This window comes from Astatotilapia calliptera, chromosome 14 (assembly GCF_964374335.1).
Source record: "Astatotilapia calliptera chromosome 14, fAstCal68.1, whole genome shotgun sequence".
Lineage (NCBI taxonomy): Eukaryota > Metazoa > Chordata > Actinopteri > Cichliformes > Cichlidae > Astatotilapia > Astatotilapia calliptera.
In genome coordinates this window covers 13,890,944-13,914,921 of record NC_137435.1, presented here as the reverse complement: position 1 = coordinate 13,914,921, position 23,978 = coordinate 13,890,944, and the positions used below count along the sequence as shown (strand labels likewise).

Here is a 23,978-nt window from a genome sequence, read left to right as displayed (position 1 = left end):
TTTGTTGCTTTAATTAATTTGTTATTAACAATAATATAAAATTATGCACAAAAGGAATTACTAATGTAAAAAAAAATGGTTTTATCTATAAATGTTTATATATAAATATATGCGGTGGCCCCTACAGACAAAACACGTACAAACTCTTCCAAAACAGAGCTACCTAGATCACTTAAATTACACAATTGAAAGCATGAAAGCATATGTGTATTGTTTGTGTATTTATACACAAGAATTCATATATAGTCAAATAAAAAAAATAAATAAAAAATGTTCATTTACCTGTTATTACCACACACCAAATATGGTCGTTGGTACTTGCTGGCTTGTGTAGCCACTAGGTAACAAAAGTTCAACACTGCCCCCAGCATCCTGGAGCACTTCTGTTGTCTTTTGTACGTGTTTTGAGTTTTTACGTGCTTCTGAGATTTTACGTGTTTTGGAGTTTGTACGTGCTTCGGGGTTTGTACGTGTTTTTACGTGTTTTGGAGTTTTTGCGTGTTTTGGAGTTTGTACATGCTTCAGGGTTTGTCTGTAGGGGCCACCGTAAGTATACTTTTATTTATTCACTCCACATAAAATGTAATAAATAAATCATATAATACAAAAACCAACTATTCACATTTCAACTTTTAACTATTTGAATTTTCAGCTTTTTCCTTTTACAAATTTTAAGTGACACAACACAAAACACTGCAAACCACAATACAATTAAATATAAATTATAATATGAAAACAAAAAGAAGATGCATATTCTGTCATATGGACCTGTATGAATAAACTTTCTGAATCCTTTATCATCTGCAACTGGAAATAGTTGTGGATGATTGTACCTTTCTAATGTGACGTTGTTGTCCCTGGCTCTCTTTCTCTCTCTCCCTCCCGCTCTGTATGGCGTTATTTTTGTGCCACTATCCGGTTGTTCAGTCTGACGTCACTAGCCGTGTCTGGGTCTAAACTCCGCTGCAGGTCCATATATCAAACGATCACTATGGCATTACTGAGAGTTGAAAAACTGTCTAAAGTCTTTCATCTTTAATAAAATGATCAGCGTTCTGCTCTACCAGGTGTAACAATTGAGTTTAACATCCAGGTATCCATGAAAACGGAATTTATGACATTTAACGGAGTTAGAAGTTAGCAGGGAGTTAGCTCGCTAGCTTCTATCTAAATACAATATAGCATGTCCTGACTGCGGGGTTTTGGAAACAAATTAAAACGTACAGCTCTGTTATCACTTCCAGCATAAATGAAGACAGAAAACTAAACAGCAGTGACGTTTGTAGGGTTACTGAAGTTGGGCTAGCTGGTATATAATGATGTGCTACGTGACCGCTAGCGACACAGCTATGTTAGCTTAATATAAACAAGCTAACCTTTTTTCCACTCGATAAAAGTTACCGTGAGTGTTCTCGGTGGTCAGGAACAAATGTAATCGCATGGCAGGATGCTGTAAAAGGACCAAACTTCAGCCAGGAGAACAACTGAGATAATCCATCCACAATACGAGGTTAGTCATTCATATACTGCTGCATGGGCTGGGCTGTAGCTACATCCTAAGGTTTTAAAAACTGAGCTTAAATAAATGATTAGCGGTAATAAAAGACGAGGGAGGTCAGCAGTGATCACTGACTGTTTTAGGAGCTTTTTGAGATCAAATAGAAGAAAATACATAACATTAAACATGTTAACAACACAAAAGCCATATTAAACGCAGACTACTTTAGACCCGGAAGTAGGATTCGTCGCGTCATCACTGAACAACCGGATTCTGAGCAAACCTAAAAAAAAATTGAGCTCTGTTCCTGTGCTACTGAGTGCCGCCTACTACTACTACCGCCCCTCCCCCCTCTTCCCAGCGTAAAGCACAAGGCTCGCATGCTGAGTGAAGCGAAAAAAAGTGCGAGAGAGAGAGAGAGAGGGTGAGAGAAAGAAAAAAAAAACCCACATTGACACGATAAGTTAATATGGGTGGTGTTTTGTTTTCATCGAAGGTTTGTCTATAAAACTACAGTCGTATTGTATATACATTTGCAATAATATATTAAAACTTTGCATGATCATTCTTAATTCTGGATAAAGTGAATCAAGGTTTTTCTATTAATTTAACAACAAACAAAGATAAATACATAAAGATGAAGTGCTGATATAGATAAATAGATAAATAATAATTATTTGTCATATTTTGTTAATTTACTTTTGCTACCTGGCCATCATATATTTCTTGGTGTTTCTCTCAGGCCTCAAAAGAATGATGAAACACTTCGGAGCAAAAATACAGAAAAGTAAACCATAGCTAGAAGCCAGGATGGCAAAAACTTCCACAGCAACAGTGTATTTACCAGGAGAGCTAAGGTAAGCAGGCACAAAAGCCACCCAAACAGCACAGAAAATCAGCATACTGAAAGTGATAAGTTTGGCCTCATTGAAATTATCAGGAAGTTTCCTAGCAAAAAAGGCTAATATGAGACTGGTGCAGGCCAGCAGGCCAATGTAGCCCAAAATCAGACAAAATCCCACCACAGAAACCATGGCACACTCCAGAGTGACCTTTGAACCTTGAAAACCCAGATCTTGTCGAGGCACGGGGGGGATGAGGGATAGCCATATGGTACAGATGATAATCTATATGAAAAATAAAATGTTTTTAGACAGATGTAAAAATACAAAGAGTTAAAAATTCAAAACAGAACATCTGTATGACCTGTATGCATGTAAGAAGACAGATACTTCCTCTCTGTTGGCCTGGACCAAACCACTTCATCAAGGCTTCAGCACCAGGCCGAGCTGAGCGAAATGCTGCCAGAACCACAATGGTCTTGACTTTCAGGCAGGACACACAAAGCACAAAGCTGATCCCAAAAGCTGCCTGCTGGAACCGACAAGACCAGACTGATGGACGACCAATGAACACGAGTGAGCACAGGAAGCAGAGCTTGATTGACACAAGAAGCAGGAAACTCAGCTCTGAATTGTTAGCCCTCACCTAAAATTAAGAAAGTGCAGCTTTATAAAAGTAGTGACACAGATAATATCAGCCACATGTGGAATAATTATGTTGTTTTAATATTTTGTCAATTATTTAATCTTGAAGAAAAAACTGACATGAGATGTCAAATAAAACCTAACAACAAAAAAACTGCACTTGCCAACTGCACACGATGTTTTCTTTAAAATGTACATTATAATGTTGTGAACATTTCTTTCTCACCACAGGTGTGTGACGGTAGTGAAGGAAAACCACAAAGACAACTGTTGTCACAGTGACACCGGTCACAGCTGCTGTAGTAAGAGTAATTCCCAAAGTCTCATTAAAGGCAAGAAAGTCAAGCTGGCGAGGGATGCAGGCAGTACGTTTAGCATTAGACCAGAGCTCTAGGGGACAACGCTCACAGTCAAGGGAACCTAACAGTAAAAAGAGTGGAGAAGGAAAGAAGAGGAGAAAGGAAAATCAAACAAGAACAGCAGAAGTACATGACTTTAAATCAAATGGATTTACAAGGAGGGGTTTAGATTGCAATTCCATCACCAGTTTTATTGCTTATCTCTCCTGCAGCACATGGAATACAGTCAAAGCAGCAGAGAGGTTTTCCTTTCCTGCTGACCTTTCTGGTCCCTGGGGGGCAGATCTCACTGCACACCGAAATAGGCACCTAAATAATAAGCCAACTCTTATTTTTAAGCACAATATGTGTATTCCAGTTAAGAGCAAGAAATTCACAAATTTACAAATGTACAGTTTACATTATTTTCATATAAAATACCCGATTGGATCCTGTGATCCACTGCATAGCTGATTCATTAAGATGGAGAGCAAACCCATCCACTTGACCAATCAAAGCAATTTTTAGTGTCCCATCAGGCATTTTCTGCCAGTTAACAAGGTCATACTTTGCTGGAATATCGGCTCCTTGAAAGTAAAATGTTTCATCTTGTGGTGTGGTGAAGTTCACTTCTTGCAAGTGCTGCAAAAGCTGTAAAATTATAACAATCGTGAAACTAGAGTTATTAGAGTTCAATGATAAGTGCAATACTGAAACATATGGAAATGGTGTAATTACAGCATTGTGGGTACTCATGGGTCGGACCAAAACCCTGTTCAGTGTCTAAAGAATGCAACATGGATTTTTATTAGATTTTTTAGGGAAAGGATGATATTCATGATTACTTTACCTCTGTGGCCTTGATTTGTTTTGGAGAGGAGCAGGTGGAGATGTTGTTTTCAGAAGAGCTGTCTTTAATGGGACAGAGAAGGCTGTGGAGGGCATGAGCTGCAGCATAAACAGCAAGGTAGACATTATATGTCACCCTTAGCTGGGATGCATCTGTAAAGAGATTCTGTACTTTTTTCAGAGACTCCGACCCATTGCAATGTGATAGTGAAGCTTTCTGATCAGACATAACAGGAGGATTTGAAGTTAAAATATTTGATTTATGGTTAGACTTCAGTGTGGAGATAGGAGAACTGAGCATTGAGGAGGAAGATAAATGAAGACTACACCCAAACTCCACTTCCCAGAATTCTCTTAAGAACTCATCATCTGGATGGTGAATTGGGTGTAAACGTCGGAGATAACTTTCAAATCCAGGTATAGCTGAACTTCTAGTAGCAACACCAAGAACACCGTTTGCCACTTTGCTTGTAACTGAATTTTGGACCAGATCCCCACTAGTGCTCCAAGCCTCACTGGCCAAAAACTGTCTATCAGTCACCTAATAAGCAAAAGAAAAATTATTTTAAAGTTTATTTTGTTTTTAAATATAATCTCGAACTTTTTTTCAGCATGCATTATATGCGATAGGCATTACAGCTTCTCACATTCAGTTTCACAAGTTGCAGGAACAATTCCCTCACATCTGTATACCAGGTGAAGATCAAAATCACCCTTGCAGTTGAGGCTTGAATTGTGAGGGCTGCTCGTCTGGCATCACTAATGATATTTTCCCTTTGGAGAGTCTCTACAAATGCCAGGCAGACACCTGCTCCCTGAATCTCCTCCTGAAATACCTGACATATACAGGTGAAAGAAGCCTATTACATTATCACACTGTAAATGTAGTTATATAATGCACTTATTACTGTATATTTTAGAGATATAGCTGAGTAGTCTAAATGACTGAAATAAAAGATGCAAATACCTTTACTGCCATGTAGCCATAGTTATTGTTTGCTACAACTGCTCCAACCCAAGTCCAGTTGAAGCGTATAACAACCTGGGCAACAGCACGTGCTTGGTAAATATCACTGGGGATTGTTCTGAAGAAATTTGGATACTGGAGCCTGTCACTGAGACAAGGACAGGTGGATAGATAGCTGATCTGAAAGACACATACACACACACACACAAACACAAAAACCTGCATCTTATAAAGGTTTTGTTTCTGTTTAAAAAAATCAGTTTCTCCACTGTCATAAAAAAGCATGAATATTTCTTTGAGTAAAAGATATAAATTCAACCAAAAGATGGCTCCACTTATCTAAAAACAAACAAAAAAGCTCATATACAGTTTTTATGGTGCATTCAAAACAAAACTCACAAAAGGTATGGAGAGTGGCCCCAGCACTGTGGAGAGTATCTGGCTTGTTATGGATGAAGCACCACCAATAATCATGGGGACAGATTGACCACCTGAAAACAGAAATGATTGATTTAATTAAACAACATCTTGTAGCAGGAGTAGAAAAAGTAGAAAGCAAAATTGCTGACAGATTTTTTGTATGTTTTCTGATCAATGAATGAGTTACCCCTCCTGTCTTTAATTTCTTCTCCATGCCCACTAGAATAATCTGGAGGGTTTGTGGAGTTGCAGCTGGTGTTGTCTCCACCAACGAGTGACAGTCCTGACTGGAGAGCCCATGGTGGGCGCCCACAGCTGTCAAAAATATGATAGCCCAGCTTGATTCCTGGTAGGAGCATTGTACTATGATTAATTTCCTCCAGTGCAAACACCATAGCATATATGTACTGCAGTGGAACATATTCTAAACTGAGAGAGGGGAGATAAAATGATAAAATATAAATTAGTGAATTTTGTTTGAATAATTTTTGTAAAACTGCAAGTACAAATCAACCAGCAAGACACAGTAATTACTCCTATGTTATATCTATATATGCTCTTATTCTACAGTAATCAAAATATTCTCTGTAACTGAGTTTTACCCAGTACATGGATTGTAGTGTGGCAGCTGAGTGAAGTCATGGTCTATAGCTGGAGGCTGATAATGAAGAGGAAAAAGACCACCAATAATTACATCTCCATCTTGAAACAGACCCTGGCTACTTGGTGTACCCCAACGAGAACATGTCAACATCTGATCACACAGAAGTCCATCCCGGATTCCCAGTTCTCTTCCCACAAGCCACACAAGCAGCAAAGATTGGGATGACCTGGACCACACAATGAAGAGCCAGGAAAACCAAGACATAGATGCAGCTGTTCTACACATTTAGAAATGTACAGTACATTCAATTTGGTTTATTCGCATGAGTTCAATCAGTGTCCATAAACAGTTCCTAGAATGAAAATATCAGATTACACTAAAACCCCAAATATAACAAACTGTACAATTTAAAAATGTGTATTTTCATACACCAGCTATAACATCAGTTGGCTGCTGACATCCATCCTCCTCCTTGGAGTAGATGAACTGCAGATGAGGGCACTTTATATAGAGGCAGGGCCTTTTGGTGAGCAGGTGAACATGACGACACATATACTCCCAAATCAGTCCTCTCAAGACGTGACACGATAGTACGAGTGATCATTATGCCTTGCAGATAGAAGATGTGGAGTTAGGTTGTGTATGTAGGTGTGCCTCATATAGTATTTGGTCATCTTTTAAAATTATCTCTTTATTACTTCTGTAGTGGTCATGTATTATTTTCATATTTGGACTGAAAAGCTTCCCCTGAAATACTATAGTTCCCAATTACTTTAATGGAGGTATCAAGAGATAAAATATATGAGTACAAATGCACATTTCATGCAAAATAATCAAACGCTTAAGGATGTTTAAGTCATTAAGAGTCACAACTTTATTCCATAAATATATAAGAATGTTAATTTAACTTTATGGCTTTGAAAAACTGTTCCAGCTAAAACCCTTACATTGTGAATGTAGAGGTCCAACCACCTTTAACAACCTCATTTAACTTAGTATGCTCCTTTATCATTTATTGTAATCTGTGATCAACGCAAAGTTATGTGGATATTTACCAACCTTACTGATTGCCACATATTGGTTAAATGATGACAAATCAGGGACAAGACTAGTGAATTGACAAAATATTAGCCAAGGTGAAGATCAATTTAACTTTGAATTACAAATAATGCAGATAATGGATACAAAAAGGCTGTTCATTCTGTATTTTGTTTTTTTATTTTTGTTATTTATGTATTTGTTCTTTACAAAATGGAGATATCCATAACATTGATAGCTAGAGGACTTTTGATACACTTTTTTGTACACACACTAACATTGTCATGGTCCTGGGTTATCTGACCCAGCGTTTTGTGTTTTCTATTATTGTTTATTGTGGTTTCTAGCTCGTTCGGTTCGGTTCTTCCTCAGTTTAGTGTTAGTCATCCCTGCCTGTGTGTTCCCTCTGTATAAAGTCTGTGTTTCTTTGTATGTGTGAGTTCCTGTTTTAATTTGAAGGTCAGTGTCTCGGGTTATTGTATTCTGTTTTACTTCTCTTAGTCTCCTCAGCTCCAATTTTCCCCAGCTGTGTCTCCTCCTGTTTCTCATTCCCTGATTGCAAAGTTTCAGTCTGTTAGAGAAGTGTTTCTTTCTCGATCCCTCAAGCACCACTGTGGGACTGTCTGCTGCATAGAACCAACTGGACGGCCTGTGTCTGTCAGACCCCAACACAAAGCCCCACCCCAGCTTTCAACTCTGCACTCAGGCTACATTCACACGTCCACGGGTATTTTTGATAACCGAGATTTACCGTTTGAGCTTTTAAAAAAATCCCATCCACACTTACAGTTTTGAAAAAATATCTTCGTCCACATGTAAACGCTAAAAACATAATGTTGGCCAATCAGAAGTCTAGAAGCCTGGGAGGTAGTGGTGAGCAGATCGATCCAAATATCGATTCTATCGATACCAAGTCGGCATCGGTATTGGATCAATACTAGCCCGGTGAGATCGATTCTTTAAGTTCCGCTGTTGTTTGCAATGCTGGGCTTTCGACAAAGATGAAACAGCCAGGTCACTGGACTCGATGCTCCTGTGTCAGCGCAGAGCTGACACAGGATGTTTGATTTGTTTGATTTGATTTATGTTGCGCTGTCACGTGATGTGACTTGACACTTTAGGGGGTTGTTAAGTTGTTTACATATTATATTTTATTATATTACATATTATATATTCACCAGCTATTTCTGTTGTTGATAATTTTATTGTAATTTTTGTATTCTAGTTTCTCAGCAGTACTTATTTGTTTTAATTTGTTTACTGGTTTGCGTCCACTTTAGTCAATTATTTATTTACTAGACAGAAATTTCATAAAACAGTATGGAACACTGAAATCCCATCTGTACTCTGATCGTATTAATCTTTTCTGTATAACAATTTACTTTTTAACTGCATACTGCAGTGCATACTGCAAACTGCACATCTCAATAGACTAAAGGCATTTAAAATTCTTATTTTTCAACATTAATGAAACATTTGTACCACTACAAAGTAAAAACAACACAACATTGGACTTCTTTTATAATGGTGTTTTTATTTTATGAATGTGTTTGTTACCTAAGCAATTTTTGTAAAATAGGTGCAGTGCAGATTTTTTTCAAAAGAGTAAAATTTAAAAAAAGATAAGAAATTTGTCAATTTTTTTTCTTTGACAGCCTGACATATTTTGTCAATTCATGTCTGAGTGAATATTTCTGATTTCATATAGCTTAGTAAACACTGACAATAGCTAGCAGATAGTGATGCAAATGCAGCTCCGTCATAAAGTTTTAGGATATGTCACAATTTAATAAGACAATAAACCATCATATTTTTAAATGATATATGACCAGATAAATACAATGACTCTATTCCAGTTGTTAACATTTTTAAAAAGGTGAATTACAGTGGCAATGGTTACATTTGCTTTCCTATCTACCCATCAAATGTTTTTTAGTGTTTTTCTCAGGCCTCAAAAGAATGATGAAGCACTTTGGAGCAAATATGCAGAACAGCAAACCATAGCTAGAGGCAAGGATGGCAAAAATCTCAACAGCAACAGCATATTTTCCAGGAGAACTGACATAGGCAGGAACAAAAGCCACCCAAACAGCACAGAAAATCAGCATGCTGAAGGTGATCAGTTTGGCCTCGTTAAAGTTGTCTGGAAGTTTTCTGGCAAGAAAAGCCAAGAGGAAACTGGTGCAGCCCAGTAGTCCAATGTAGCCCAATACCAGAGAGAAACCCACCACAGAGCCAGTGGCACACTTCAGAGTAACTTTTAGCCCTGGGACATCCAGGTCAGATTTGGGAACAGGGGGGCTGATTGATAGCCAAATAATGCAGATGATAACCTTTATGGAGAAGCATTGTACAAAGTCAAGTTAATTTCTGTAATCACATTAACAGTAATAGTTTATGGTTTCAAAAAGTGCATGTCGCACCTGCACACAGGTGAAGAAGAAGACGCTTCCTCTCTGTTGGCCTGGACCAAACCACTTCATCAAGGCTTCAGCACCAGGCCGAGCTGAGCGAAATGCTGCCAGAACCACAATGGTCTTGACTTTGAGGCAGGAGATGCAAAGCACAAAGCTGATCCCGAAAGCGGCCTGCTGGAAACGACAAGACCAGTCTGATGGACGGCCAATGAACACGAGCGAGCACAGGAAGCAGAGCTTGATTGACACAAGGAGCAGAAAGCTCAACTCTGAATTGTTGGCCCGGACCTTAACATGAGAATAGGAATATCATTATAATCAGTTTCTGTGAATTCTTTCAAACGATTCCTATATGCTTAATGTTTTGGAAACTTTTTTCCCAAAATGTACAGTGTCTCTGTTACACAGATATGCATTCTCACCATAGGTGTTTGACGATAGTGAAGGAATACCACAAACACAGCTGTTGTCACAGTGACACCAGAAACAGCTACTGCAGTCAGGGTAATTCCTAAGGTTTCATTGAAGGAAAGAAAATCCAGCTGGCGAGGAATGCAGGTTGTTCTTTTAGCATTAGACCAGAACTCAGATGGACATCGGTCACAGTGAGGGGAACCTGGGAGAAGAAAATACATACAGCAAAACGTAGATGTGCTGAAACTATTAAAGCCAGGATTATGGTATAATAAAAGATTGATGAATGAATATTGGAGTACTGAATAGATTAAATGCTTGTGAGGCTATTATATCTTCCTCACCAGTTTTATTGCTAATCTCCCCATCAGCACATGAAATACAGTCAAAACAGCAAACAGGTTGACCTTTTCTGGGTGCCATCCGTGTACCTGGGGGGCATCTTTCACTGCACACTGAAACAGGGACCTAAACAACAGAAAAAAAAGAAAAATCCTATTCTCATGTATACAACGTATTATGACCCACAAAAATTTTTTTAATTCTCCTATTTTAGCTACCTGATTGGATCCTGTGGTCCACTGAATCGCTGACTCATTAAGGTGGAGGTCAAACCCATCCACACGACCAATCAAAACAAATTTTGCTGGGCCCTCACCCGTGTTCTGCCAGTTGAGAAGGTCATACTTTGCATGGATGTCAGCACCTTGGAAATAAAGCTGTTCACCCTGTGGTGTGGTGAAGTTTATTTTGGCCACATGCTGCAAGACCTGGAAATGTTGAAACAGTTAATATTCAGTAACTATTCAGTGTTTTAGTACAAAGTACTAGTCTAATTTTAAGGGGAATTGTAAATTCTTAATGTCCCTACTGCAAATGTAGCTTTTGAAAAACGGTATACATGGAAATTTGGGAGTGAAAGCAATGTTGCTAACCTCTATGGGTTTAATATCTGTTGGAAAGGAGCAAGTGGAGTTTTCATTTTCAGAAATGCTGTCTGTGTATGGGCAGGAGAGTAAGCTGTGAAGGGCATGTGCTGCAACATAAACTGCAAGGTAGACATTATATGTCACTCTTAGCTTGGAGGTGTCAGTAAAGTGATTCTGCACTTCTTCCAGGGTTTCTGTACCACTGCAGGGTTTAGAAGCATATGAAGAGACAGATGTAAGACCAGGACTACATTTAAACTCCTTTTCCCAAAATTCTCTTAAGAACTCATCATGAGGACGATGAGATGGATTCAAACTTCTGATATAATTTCCAAATCCAGGTATAGTTAAACTTCGAATGGCCACACCAAAAACACCAGCTGCCACTTTGCTTGTAACTGGATTTTGGAGCAGATCTCCACTGGTGCTCCAAGCCTCACTGGCCAGAAACTGCCTGTTAGTAACCTAGTAAGCAAAAGGACAAAGTAAGAAAAAAATGAAAAAAATATTCTGTTACAAACCTCAGTTCTGTCTTGCATTATGAATTTTATTATAGTTTCTCACATTTAACTTGTCAAGCTGAAGGAATAATTCCAACACATCTGTATACCATGTGAAGATCAAAATCACCCTTGCAGCTGAGGCCTGAATTGTGAGTGCTGCTCGTCTGGCATCACGCACAATATTTTCCCTTTGAAGAGTCTCTACAAATGCCAGACAAACCTCAGCTCCCTGAATCGCTTCCTCAAATATCTGAAATTTACATTAAAGCAGAGAACCTTTAGATTCGTGTCAAACAGTTGTGAAGATTTCTTGCAAAGATAAAATTGCAACAAATAAACCACCTTTAATGCAACATGCCCATAATCATTATCTGTTATCACTGCTCCAATCCAGGTCCAATTGAAATGTATGGCAAGTTGGGCAAAAGCCCTGGCTTGGTAAATATCACTGGCCATGGTCCTGAAGAAATTAGGATATTGATGTCTATCACTCAGACAGGGACAGCTAGCTGTATAACTAATCTGAAAAAAAAAGTCATACTCATAAATACATATACATATAAATATACTGAAATATATAGTACATTTAACACAGGGTTCTACTATATAGCTGTGTTGCTAGAGTCTTTGTAGTTTTGTTTTTTCAGCAAGATTAAAATAATGCATTACTTGTGTGCACTATGATCAGTCAGAGTAAGAGTAAGTAAGTTGTATCAAATTCATGTATAGATTTGTGGGGGGGACATATACATACAGACACATATATATGTATAGATAGATAGATAGATAGTACAACTCACTAAAGGTACAGAGAGAGGCTCCAGGATTTTGGCGACTGTCTGAGTTGTTGCAGATGAGGAGCAACCAATGATCAAAGGAATGGGCTTATCACCTGATGACAATGGAAAATACAGTGAGATAAAGTTATAGTTTAAAGAAAACTAATAATACTTAATTTACTGGTTTATTTTAATTGCTCATTTTTAAATGAGGGCCAAAATTCCAAAACTAGATTTATTACCTCTTTCTTGTCCATAACCAGACTGCAGGGCTCTTGTGTTACAGTTAGTGCTGTCTCCACCAACCAGCAACAGTGCTGCCTGCAAAGCCCACTGTGGGAGGCCACAGTTATCACGGATGTGGTAGCCCAGTTTTATACCTGGTAACAAGTTTGTACTATGATTTATTTCCTCCACTGCAAACACCATAGCATAGATGTACTGCAATGGAAGATTTTGCACCCTGGGCACCCAGGATAAAAGAAAAAAGCACAACAATTACTAGCTCATATTCATATATCATGACATTATTAACAAGAATGGAAAGAAAATAATTGACTGCATTTGGAATAGAAAAGACAGAAATAAAAATAATAGAGTTATCTTCTGTTTTTTCCTGTTTTTCCAAAATGCAGTGAAATTGTACAGTTATAAGAGTAAAAAAATGCATATAGATTTACCCAGTACAAGTATTGTTGTAGGGCTGCTGAGTGAAGTCATAGTTTATAGCTGGAGGATTGTAATGAAGATTAAAGAGCCCACCAATGATTACATCTCCATCTTCAAATAAACCCTGGTCTCCAGGTGTACCCCACCGAGAACAGGTCACCGTCTGAACTACCTGCACCCCCACCTGGAGCCCCAGCTGTCTGCCCACAAGCCCTACAAGGAGCAGGGATGGAGCAGTGCTGGACCAAAGAATGAAGATCCATTTGGCCCAGGACATGGACAGAGCTGTTCTGGATATTTCAAATATGCATATCATATTAAAACAACTTCTCAATGGTGTATCATACATTTATAAAATTTGCAAAAAAAAAAAATCTGTATTGCTAAGGTTTAACAGTTCCCGAAATGCCTAATTGTATTATATTTTTCTTTATAAAGTAAGAAAAATACTTGTTCCTGGATGTTTACCACTGAAGGAGAACATTTCAAGACAATATGACAACAAAGATAGTTTCCACTAAAAGCTGGCAAGATATCTGAACTGACATACCCGTCTCTTGCTCTGCAAAACAAAGATGTTGTTCTAGGTATTTATAAGAGCTGTAAGGCTGATATTTGAAGCAGTAAACAAGATGAGCAAAACATCACTGAGGGTGACTGGTGTGTGCTGCAGAAATTGGAGTATTTACCTGGAGGGCGGTGACTACATGGACCAATAGATTTTCCTTGGAAACATTTTGTTGACCAGGTTTAGAAGATTTAATTTGAACTCAATAACAATGGAAAAAAACCACACAGAATACACCCATTCAAATGGCTGTTTTTATAATAGAAATGTTTTGAAATAGAAATGGAGCTATTTCACTGTATTATTTAGGTTGAATGTTGACTCTAACTCAACATTTGGCATTAACCCGGGATGCCCAATGGTTTGCAGAGGCACCCCCACGTCTCCGGGGAATAACAAACAGCATGTTTGACCTGCTAAAATATCAAATTTGCACTAGGCCGCAAACCTGACAGACGTTAATAAATAACCAAGCAATAAGTTCAGGTCTTCCCCTACACCTGAAGCTGAGAGAGCCAGATCTGGTATCTAGTATTATGAAAGGAGGCCATAGTGTTGACACTTAATTGCTACCAGCTGACGGTGAGATTTGCAGCTACATCTGTCGCAAGACTGCTGCAGCTCTGGTGAGTTTTGCATCCATGAGTTCACACAACAGTGACAAAGACAGGGATGTCTATTCAGTGACTATTCCTGACTGTGTAAAGATGTGAACTGTTCACATAAATCTAGTCAGTTATGATTAGATAAGTTAACATGTGATTTGACTCCAAAATAGGAAACAGTAGTAATACAAAAAGGCAATAAGCTGTACCACCAGGAGCAATAAAACATTGGTCATGCTCAGTGACAAGTATGTGTAAAAAAACATCCCCGTATTTACCCTGGGAGATCTACTGCGTTAAATTGGGTTTCGGCTGTTTTAAATTAAATTTCAATCAACATAAACAAGTGTGAACCACCAATGATTTGTCTTTTTTTTTTTTTGACACTTTTATATCTACATGCAGGCAAGTGTGCAAACAGTGCAGGTTGTATCATAGCAGTGTGAGTTGTCAGTATGACTAGAAAAGTGTTATATAGTTGTCAGTCCATTTTATTCAGTTATATAGGTGCTTGTTCACATGTACCACACATATGATTATCATAATCCAAATGAGCTTGCACTTCTTATTTGAAAAGAATTATACAATGCAAAACAAAAAGGATTCACAAAGGAAAAACATTTGATGAAATTGTTTGAATCTGATCTATATTTGAAGCTTTCATCCTTTTCTTTTTTTTACTGACAGATTGCACCAGCAAACCATGTTTTGAGTGTTATTTCCCATGGAGTTAAGTCCTATTAAAAGGGTCATGGTACAGAGTGCCAAGGAAACTGTGAGGTAATTTTTATTGCATTGTGCTGTGTTTTATGGTTTTTCAGAAAACATGGCACATTATTCATATACAGGGTCATGAATAATCAGGGCCAATCTTATACTTCTTTGCCCTCAGACTGCTGATTTATTTGTCATTCCTAGGGTATTTAAAAGTAAAATGGTAAGCAGAGCCTTTAGGTTTCAGGCCCCTCTTTGAAGCCACCTCTAGGTTTTGCTTCAGGTAAACAGATACCCCCTGCACTTTTAAGATTAGGCTTAAAACTTTGCTTTATAATAGGTGTAGATCAGGTGACCCTTAATTCTCTTGTGCTGCAACAGGTCTATGATAGGGATTTCCTGTAATAAACATTTCTTCTTCAGTCAAGTCTTTTCATTCTCTCTGTTTATGCCTACTTTGCGCTTAATCATAATTATTATCTGGCTCTCTTCCTCTTGTCTTTTGTCCTGTCCCCCTCTCCTCACCCCCAGCTAGTAGTGGCAGATGGCTGCCCCTCCCTGAGCCTGGTTCTGCCAGAGGTTTCTTCCTGTTCAAAGGAGTTTTTTTTTTCTTCCCACTGTTGACAAATGGTTGTTCAAAAGGGTCATCTGATCATTGAGATTTTCTTCTTCTTTTTTTCTTATTGTAGCTTTTTCACCTCATAATATAAAGTGTCTTCAAACAGAAGTTGAGTAGAAGTAGAAATTAATTGAAAAAAATCATTTAGGACACTTTAACCTCCTAAGACCCGAACTCTTCCACGGCATGCATTTTTAATTTCTCTGTGATATTTGGGCTGATTGGGTCCTGATGAATGTAAAAACAAAGAATTATCAGATTTTTTTTTGCCTAATTTTTGTTTCTAACGAAAATGAGAGCCACATATGAGGATATTTGTTTAAAATTTTGATATAACAGTAACAGTATAATGTCCTCGTAAGTGGATATCGGGCACTTGTAGAGCAAAATTGAGTATTTTGGTCTAAATAACCCAAAATGTGATGTCAACATATGTGGACGCCAGGTCCTAGGAGGTAAAAAAAATAGAATAGTTTGGCTGAAAATTTAGCCTTTCAAAGAGCATTTTGGTCACTCATATAGGAGTGATTTGAGATATTTATACATTAGTGGAAAAAGGAAGAGAAGCTCCAAACAATTTGTACTTCAGGTCACTATGACCCTTTCATTAAGTTGCCAGGGTTTACCACTGTTGGTAATCATCTACACTAAGGTGTAAACAGCCTGCAGTGTGTATAGGAATTTCACAATTTAAAAAAAGAAAATGGAACATGGCTTAAACATGGCAAGAAATGACATGACCTCTACTTCTATTTGGCCTCTGAATGATTAATGTAAATGGATGCAGTAACAATAGATTAAAATATTTGCTTATTTATTTGCTTATTTATTATTATTATAAATGGACAAAGTGGTATTCAGAATTCCTTATTATTATTAAACAGACTTGTTTTCTTTTCTGTAAGTATAAAAGCATAGAGTAGTTTCATATAACACGTACAGGGTCATGGCAACAAATTCAAATGGAAATTACATCCAGCTTTTCAGCTTTACATGCAAATGAAAAATTGTTGATTGGGAAGGAACCTGTTCATGAAAAAGCCCCTTCAGATTGCCCCTGTCTCAGAAATGGCACTATAAAGAATCCACTCAGAGAGGAAATTATCTGAAAATAGCCTGCAGAGAGTGCCCTTACGCCAATATACATGAACGGCGTAGGCTCTCGTCTAAAACACCGCTGTGAATAGTTGTAGGGTGGTTGATGTACCAACCTCAAATCCTTTTTCTGTGCCACACATAAAACATACTGTCTATTCAAAATGGTTTACAGGAAGTGGCAGATATCAGTGACTGAAATACACAGTCTAAAGTGACATACGGTGGTGAGAGAGAGATGTGAGTAGAAACACAGTTAACCCCAAAATTACCTTTGAAAATAAAACATGGACTAACAGTGCAATCCATGAACTTTATTGTATTGTTATTGCAAATTGTATTTGGACTGAGACAAATTTCTTTGGGTCAAAGAAAAGACTGTTTGCAATGGCATAAGAGTGCTGTATGTACATTAATTTCAAAGCAGCCAGGGGAAGGAACAGAGTATCAATAAATGGTATGACACTACCATCTGCTGGCCATGACTTGGTACATGCAGTTTCAGCAAAATCTACATATCATCTTTAAAGTTATTTGTGTATGTGACATCTACCTATTTATCATGAACTTTGATTGTTGTATATATTTAGAATATATAAGATATTAATGTGATCTGCCTGACAGATTAGTCCTCTCTGTATGGAGTGTGTATCTTCCATTATCAAAGTCCAATGCCGTTTTATTTATTTACTACCAAATGATATCATAAGTCGCCTCAGCACATCTTTGAGTATTTGATATCTATAAGTGTTTTGGGTTGGCCTGTTGTCTTTAAACTGGTGTGTAATGGTTGTGATAAGTTGTCCTGAACTCTCAATTTATTATCAACAAAACATATCAGTAAGTTAGAAAAGCAATCACTAAATTTAAATCAGTTTATGTGGATGGCATAATGAAAAAAAAAAAAAACTGGCCTAGAACAAACAAAGTGAAGCATTTTACTGGGTTTTGGTGCAGGTTGTAATCAAAACTCAGGGGGAAAAAACCCACTAAAAACATTGATATAGAACACATAATTGCATTATATTTGATTCTATCCTCTATTATTTACTAACAGTAGAACACAACTACTTTTTCTAATTCAATTCAGTTATTAATAAAAGACAAATGTAAAAAGAATTCTACACTCACATTTGAATAACTATCGAGCCATAAGATGTTTCTTTGTGTTCTTCTCAGGCCTCAAAAGAATAATGAAACATTTGGGGGCAAAAATGCAAAGCAGTAAACCATAGCTAGAGGCAAGTATTGCAAAAACTTCCACAGCAACAACATACTTCCCCGGAGAGCTAATGTAAGCAGGCACAAAGGACACCCAAACAGTGCAGAAAATCAGCATGCTGAAGGTGATCAGTTTGGCCTCATTGAAGTTGTCTGGAAGTTTACGAGCAAGAAACGCCAAGAGGAGGCAGGTACAGGCCAGCAGGCCAATGTAGCCTAGGACGAGGGAGAAGCCTACGACAGACTCCATGGTGCACTCCAAGGTGACCTTTGACCCTTGAAAACCAAAATCACTTTGAGGCCTGGGGGGATTGAGAGAGAGCCATATAACGCAGATGATAACCTGTATGGAGAACAAACAAACCTCAAAGTTATTATTATTTAAAAAATTATTATTATAATGAAGCATGGGATTTCCAGTGAAATTTTACTGTAAAAATCATGCCCAAAAGTAATATTTAAATGTTCTTACTCCACTGTTGTTGCCCACATTTTTTAATTTACCTCATTTGTACATTAATGTACTTTATTTGTACATTAATTTACTTTATTTGTAGATGAGACAGCTAATGAAAAAGATTGTGATCTACTATAGAGAAAGGACACTATTGGCAAACATTCTCATTATGTCATCAATACAGGAATATGTGCACCTGTATACAGGTAAAGAAGCAGACACTTCCTCTCTGTTGGCCTGGGCCAAACCACTTCATTAAAGTTTCAGCACCAGGCCGAGCTGAGCGGAAAACAGCCAGAACCACAATGGTTTTTACCAGGAGGCAAGAAACACAAAGCACAAAGCTGATCCCAAATGCAGCCTGCTGGAACCGGCAGGACCAGACTGACGGGCGGCCAATGAACACAAGCGAGCACAGGAAGCAGAGCTTGAGTGACAGAAGAAGGAGGAAGCTCAGCTCTGAATTGTTGGCTCGTACCTGGATATGAGAAAAAATAAATATGAAACAATGAATCAATACTTTAAACTCTATTTCACATTTTGTCAAAGACCTCACCATAGGTGTTTGACGGTAGAATAGAAACACGACAAAGACAGTGGTTGTCACACTGACACCAGACACAGCTGCTGTTGTGAGAGTAATGCCCAAAGTTTCATTAAAAGAAAGAAAGTCCAGCTGGCGAGGGATGCAGGCAATTCTTTCAACATTAGACCAGAACTCAGACGGACACTGCTCACACTGAAGTGAATCTGGTAAAGAAGTGAGGAAAAGCAGATTGAAAATAGGAAAATAAAAAGTGCAGATGAACTTAAAGTAGACAAGGGTCAAGGAAAACACTACCCCAGAACTCTGCTTACATTTCCTTACCAGTTTTATTGCTAATCTCCCCTTCAGCACATGGGATACAGTCAAAACAGCAGACAGGTTCCCCTTTCCTATCTGTCATCCGTGTACCTGGGCGACAGCTTTTACTGCACACTGAATCAGGCACCTAAATAAAAACCACAAGACACATGGCATAATCTTATAAAAATTGACAAGAACACTACTTTCTGCAGCAAATTAATCAGTAACCTTTAGGCAGTTTGTTAATCTGACTACCTGATTTGATCCTGTGCTCCACTGAATAGCTGACTCATTAAGGTGGAGGTCAAAACCATCTACATGACCGACCACAACAAGTTTTAGCGTCCCCTTGGGTGTGTTCTGCCAGTTCACAAGGTCATACTTTGCTGGGGGGTCACCTCCTTGGAAATAAAACACTTCTCCTTGTGGTGTTGTGAGATTCACTGTGTTTAAGTGTTGCAATAGCTGAAAGTACAGTATTGAGAATATAAAGTGCTTTATAGTATTCAACTTATTGAAATCTTAAAGTCCAGCACTTGTGTTTAATAGCTCACACAGTGATAATTATGATCACCTCTACAGTTCTGATGTGTTTTGGAGAGGAACAAGAAGAGATGTTGTTTTGAGGAGGGATTTTTCCACTGGGGCAGGAGAGTAGGCTGTGAAGGGCGTGGGCTGCAGCATAAACAGCAAGGTAGACATTATACACCACTCTTAGCTGGGTGATGTCGCTAAAGAAATGCTGCACTTCATTTATGGACTCTGTCCCACTGCAGGGTGGTATAGAAGCTTTTTTCACATGGGATGAGGTAGAAGTATTGTGTGAGGCATTCACAATACTGCATCCAAACTCCTTTTCCCAAAATTCTCTCAGAAATTCATCATCAGGACGATGAGATGGGCTCAACTTTTTTAGATAATTTTCAAATCCAGGTATTGTTGAACTCCGAATGGCAACACCAACAACTCCACTTGCAACCTTAGAGATTGTAATATCTTGAAGAAGATCGTCACTGGTACTCCAGGCCTCACTGGCCAGAAACTGTCTGCCAGTCACCTAAGGAAATATCAAAATAAAGAAAGTTTGCAATAAAACCAGCAGTGCTTTTATTTTTCAGAACACAAGTTTGTGTTTACTAATGAACTCCTATGCTACTAGTGTCAATATATTTTACTCACATTTCTCTTGGCAAGTTCCACAAATATTTTCTGTACATCTGTATACCAGCAAAAGATCAGAATCACAGTTGCAGTTGAAGACTGGATCGTAAGCGCCACCCGTCTGGCATCACTCACAATAGTTTCTCTGTGAACAGTCTCAATGAATTCTAAACACACCCTTTTCCCCTTAATCTCTTCCTGAAATACCTGAAATATGGAGGTATAAACAACCACTATGTTACCTTTTATTATATAAGACGGACACAAAGATTTATTCAGCAATTTACAGCATAATAGGAAAACATGCACCTGTATTGCCTTTTGACCATAATCATTGTTCGCAAGCACAGCTCCAATCCAAGTCCAGTTGAGGCGTATGGCCATTTGTGCCATGGTCCGAGCTTGGTAGATATCACTGGGGATTGTTCTGAAGAAGTTAGGAAAGTTGGACCTGTCACTAAGACAGGGGCAGCTAGCCAAGTAGCTGATCTGTGAGCCACACAAATATCAGTTTTTTACAACTTACAAAATATATTAGCTCTTCAAAGATGACTATACAATATTATCATCAGTCATTGTTCCCATTATAAAAACTTACAACTGGTACAGAGAGAGGCCCTAGGATCCTAGAGAGTATCACTCCTGTTGTAGATGCGTGACCTCCAATGAGTAAAGGAACAGGCTGAACACCTGATGATTGGATAAATAAATAAATAAATAAAAGCAGCATCTTTACACAGTCATAGGATCATATTATTTGTTGTTTGACATGAACTTTTCAAATTTTAACTTCATGAAATTTGAAATCAAACCTGCTGTCTCTCCGGGTTGTTCATAAGCTTCAGAATAAAGTGTAGAGGCTGTTAAATTGCAGCTGTGTCTGTCTCCTCCAACCAGTGAGAGAGCACTTTGCAGAGCCCATGGGTATCGGCCGCAGCTATCAAGTATATGATAACCTAGTTTTATTCCTGGTAGCAGAGCGCTGTTTTGATTTATTTCCTCCACGGCAAATGCCATAGCATACATATATTTTAGTGCTTGTAAATCTAAACTGTGACCACAGGAGGAAAAAAATCATAGTGAATTAAACAACCTGTGAAAGGCAAGGTTACAGGATATGATTTTATAATATAAAATAATACATATTGCAGCAAACAAACAAACATGTTTTGAGTAAGTTTTACCCGCTACAAGGTTCATAATGTGGCAGTCTGGTGTAGTCCTGTTCTACAGCTGAAGGTATGTAATGCAAACTAAAGAGTCCGCCGATAATCACATCTCCATCCTGAAAGACACCCCTGTTGCTTGGCGCACCCAACTGGGAGCACACCGTCGCCTGCACCCCCTGCAGTCCCACTGGTTTACCCATTATGCTGACAAGCAGCAGGGAGAGGGCTGAGGAGAGCCACTTAGTGGGTTGCAAGGGGAGCCAAAATGTGGAAGCAGCCATTCTGTATATGGCACACATGAATGTCAGAAAATTCATGAATCGTAATTACAGTAAATCTAGTAAATGTAAAACACAATTCACCCCAAAACAGCTTCATCAAACCTGTAAAATAAGTCAAATACACTTTTACTAAATAAAACATTTAATTAAATCCTATAGAGCTTCATATGAGTTCTTCAAGAAGAAAGGGCATTTTAAACAAAAACATGATTTCACCTGGTTACAAAGTCCAAACTATCTCGACCAACACATATCTGCCTCCCTCTCTGCACATGTGAGGTGTTGATGTGGCTATTTATAACAGGTGGGAAGCATTTTGAAAGGAAGTAAAACTGATGACTCAAGCAGCAGATAAAATAAAATGACTCCTCTCCAGAGTAATAGTGGAAAAACACTTGAATGCTAACAAGTAATTAGCATGCATGCAGTTGGCAGTGGTGGGTGTGTGTATGAGAGTACAGTATGGTTGCTGTACCCTGTATCCTGTACCCCCGGGGGGAGTATTTTATATAAAATGAGGTAATTGTGAAGTGTTGGTGTAGTGAATGAGCACAACAAATACTTACATTAATTCAATAGATTAAAAAAAAAAAAAGAAATAAGGCGCTCTGACTGCACACAGAGGCACTTGTGGAAGCCCAATTTTTTCAAGATTGCTACTATTACTACAATTACTATTAAAATACTATTCCCCTGCTATTTGCAGGTTCAAAACAATATTTTAGAAATGCTCTATCATTTGCCGGCAATAAGTTGGACTCGTTCCTGGTGGGTGATGGGCTCCGCCAGGGCTGCACTTTGTCTCCGGTTCTGTTCATAATTTTTATGGACAGGATTTCTAGGCACAGCCAAGTGGCGGAGGGCTTTCGCTTTGGTGGCCTCAGAATCTCATCTCTGATTTTTGCGGATGATGTGGTTCTGTTGGCTTCATCGGGTGAGGGCCTCCAGCTCGCACTGGAACGGTTCGCAGCCGAGTGTGAAGCAGCGGGAATGAGGATCAGCACCTCCAAATTTGAGGCCATGGTTCTCAGCCGGAAAAGGGTGGAGTGCCCACTCCAGGTCGGGGATGAGTTCCTGCCCCAAGTGGAGGAGTTCAAGTATCTCGGGGTCTTGTTCGCGAGTGATGGGAGAAGGGAGCCGGAGATCGACAGACGGATTGGGGCTGCAGCTGCAGTAATGCGGACGCTGCACCGGTCCGTCGTGGTGAAGAGGGAGCTGAGTGTAAAAGCAAAGCTCTCAATTTACCGGTCGATCTACGTCCCTACCCTCACCTATGGCCACGAGCTGTGGGTAGTGACCGAAAGAACGAGATCGCGGATACAAGCGGCAGAAATGAGCTTCCTCCGAAGGGTGGCTGGCCTCTCCCTTAGAGATAGGGTGAGAGGTTCGGCCATCCGGGAGGGGCTCAGAGTAGAGCAGCTGCTGCTCCACATCGAAAGGAGCTAGCTGAGGTGGTTCGGGCATCTGACAAGGATGCCCCCTGGGCGCCTCCTGGGTGAGGTGTTCCAGGCATGTCCCACCGGGAGGAGGCCCCAGGGCAGACCCTGGGCTCTCGGCTGGCCTGGGAACGCCTTGGTGTTCCCCCGGATAAGCTGGAGGAGGTGGCTGGGGAGAGGGAGGTCTGGGCCTCTCTGCTTATAAGCTGCTGCCCCCGCCAACCGGCCTCGGATAAAGCGGATGAGGATGGATGGATGGATGGATGGATGGATGGATTGATGGATGGATGGATGCTCTATCATTTTTGCTTACAGGAATAGAAATGTATTTAGTGTACAAGACTTGTTCTACATCACATCTGATCTAATTAATTTTATCTTTTTTATCTGCAGTATCAGATGGCTCAAAAATAGTTGTGTTTGCAGAATACAAAATACTATAATAATACAATAATAATAATAATAATAATAATAATAATAATAATAATAATAATAATAAAAAGAGCTCTTAAATACAAGGAATGAACATCTGCAAATTCTTGTGAAAACCTTTTTTCTCTGAAAGATTTCCAGTTATTTCTGGAATTCCAGTGCTACACCTTAACTTGTTTAATTGTTTTTTTAATGTGTTCTAAAATTCTCAACATTACATTTATATAGATGATTCGAACTCAAGTGAAATTACAGTAAAGTGTAAAATAAGATGGGTGAATATTTTTTTATATAATCTGTGGTCATTGTAGCGCAGGAGTTAGCCCAAAAAATATCTAGAAAACTATTTATCTTTCTTTGGATCGAGTTCCCAGCTGCCCTTCAAATCTTTCTTCCGGTGATTTTTCTAATTGAGTCTTGATTCTTTTTACTTTTTCTTTACTGTTTGATGTTTGTAGCTG

General features: G+C 38.8%; 3 protein-coding genes across 3 annotated transcripts; all 3 read right to left on the bottom strand.

Moving 5' to 3' along the window:
• Positions 1-2,202: 2,202 nt before the first annotated feature.
• LOC113036587 (extracellular calcium-sensing receptor-like) lies at positions 2,203-6,614 on the bottom strand. Its single transcript, XM_026193000.2, has 12 exons — positions 6,162-6,614; positions 5,747-5,988; positions 5,539-5,630; positions 5,140-5,319; positions 4,820-5,008; positions 4,494-4,713; positions 4,174-4,415; positions 3,765-3,974; positions 3,530-3,653; positions 3,212-3,405; positions 2,705-2,986; positions 2,203-2,625 (listed from the first exon to the last, which is right to left on the bottom strand). Exons 1-12 carry the CDS (start codon positions 6,446-6,448, stop codon positions 2,203-2,205), a joined length of 2,685 nt encoding a protein of 894 aa, XP_026048785.2. The 5' UTR covers positions 6,449-6,614.
• A 2,497-nt stretch (positions 6,615-9,111) lies between these two features.
• LOC113036586 (extracellular calcium-sensing receptor-like) lies at positions 9,112-13,189 on the bottom strand. The gene is made up of 10 exons (XM_080289101.1): positions 12,924-13,189; positions 12,486-12,706; positions 12,265-12,356; positions 11,572-11,714; positions 11,330-11,426; positions 10,593-10,802; positions 10,464-10,500; positions 10,041-10,234; positions 9,625-9,906; positions 9,112-9,534 (listed from the first exon to the last, which is right to left on the bottom strand). Exons 1-10 carry the CDS (start codon positions 13,187-13,189, stop codon positions 9,112-9,114), a joined length of 1,965 nt encoding a protein of 654 aa, XP_080145227.1.
• A 3,026-nt stretch (positions 13,190-16,215) lies between these two features.
• Positions 16,216-22,489, bottom strand: LOC113036585 (extracellular calcium-sensing receptor-like). Its single transcript, XM_026192998.2, has 11 exons — positions 21,384-22,489; positions 21,016-21,250; positions 20,807-20,881; positions 20,509-20,688; positions 20,218-20,406; positions 19,613-20,095; positions 19,294-19,503; positions 19,060-19,183; positions 18,748-18,941; positions 18,388-18,669; positions 16,216-18,077 (listed from the first exon to the last, which is right to left on the bottom strand). The coding sequence occupies exons 1-11, from the start codon at positions 21,683-21,685 to the stop codon at positions 17,655-17,657; spliced, it is 2,697 nt and encodes an 898-aa protein (XP_026048783.2). The 5' UTR covers positions 21,686-22,489; the 3' UTR covers positions 16,216-17,654.
• Between the last annotated feature and the right edge of the window lie 1,489 nt (positions 22,490-23,978).

Coding starts and splice junctions, on each gene's coding strand:
- LOC113036587 (XM_026193000.2), bottom strand. CDS start 6,448: ATGTGTAGAACAGCTGCATCTATGTCTTGGTTTTCCTGGCTCTTCATT. Junction 5,631..5,746: donor AGAAATTAAAGACAGGAGGG/GTAACTCATTCA, acceptor TTCTGTTTTCAG/GTGGTCAATCTGTCCCCATG. Junction 3,975..4,173: donor AACAAATCAAGGCCACAGAG/GTAAAGTAATCA, acceptor ATAATTTTACAG/CTTTTGCAGCACTTGCAAGA.
- LOC113036586 (XM_080289101.1), bottom strand. CDS start 13,189: ATGTCCTGGGCCAAATGGATCTTCATTCTTTGGTCCAGCACTGCTCCA. Junction 12,357..12,485: donor TGGTTATGGACAAGAAAGAG/GTAATAAATCTA, acceptor CATTGTCATCAG/GTGATAAGCCCATTCCTTTG. Junction 10,803..11,329: donor AGTGGCAGCTGGTGTTTTTG/GTGTGGCCATTC, acceptor CAACATTTCCAG/GTCTTGCAGCATGTGGCCAA.
- LOC113036585 (XM_026192998.2), bottom strand. CDS start 21,685: ATGAATTTTCTGACATTCATGTGTGCCATATACAGAATGGCTGCTTCC. Junction 20,689..20,806: donor GGATCCTAGGGCCTCTCTCT/GTACCAGTTGTA, acceptor TGTGGCTCACAG/ATCAGCTACTTGGCTAGCTG. Junction 20,407..20,508: donor ATGGTCAAAAGGCAATACAG/GTGCATGTTTTC, acceptor TCCATATTTCAG/GTATTTCAGGAAGAGATTAA.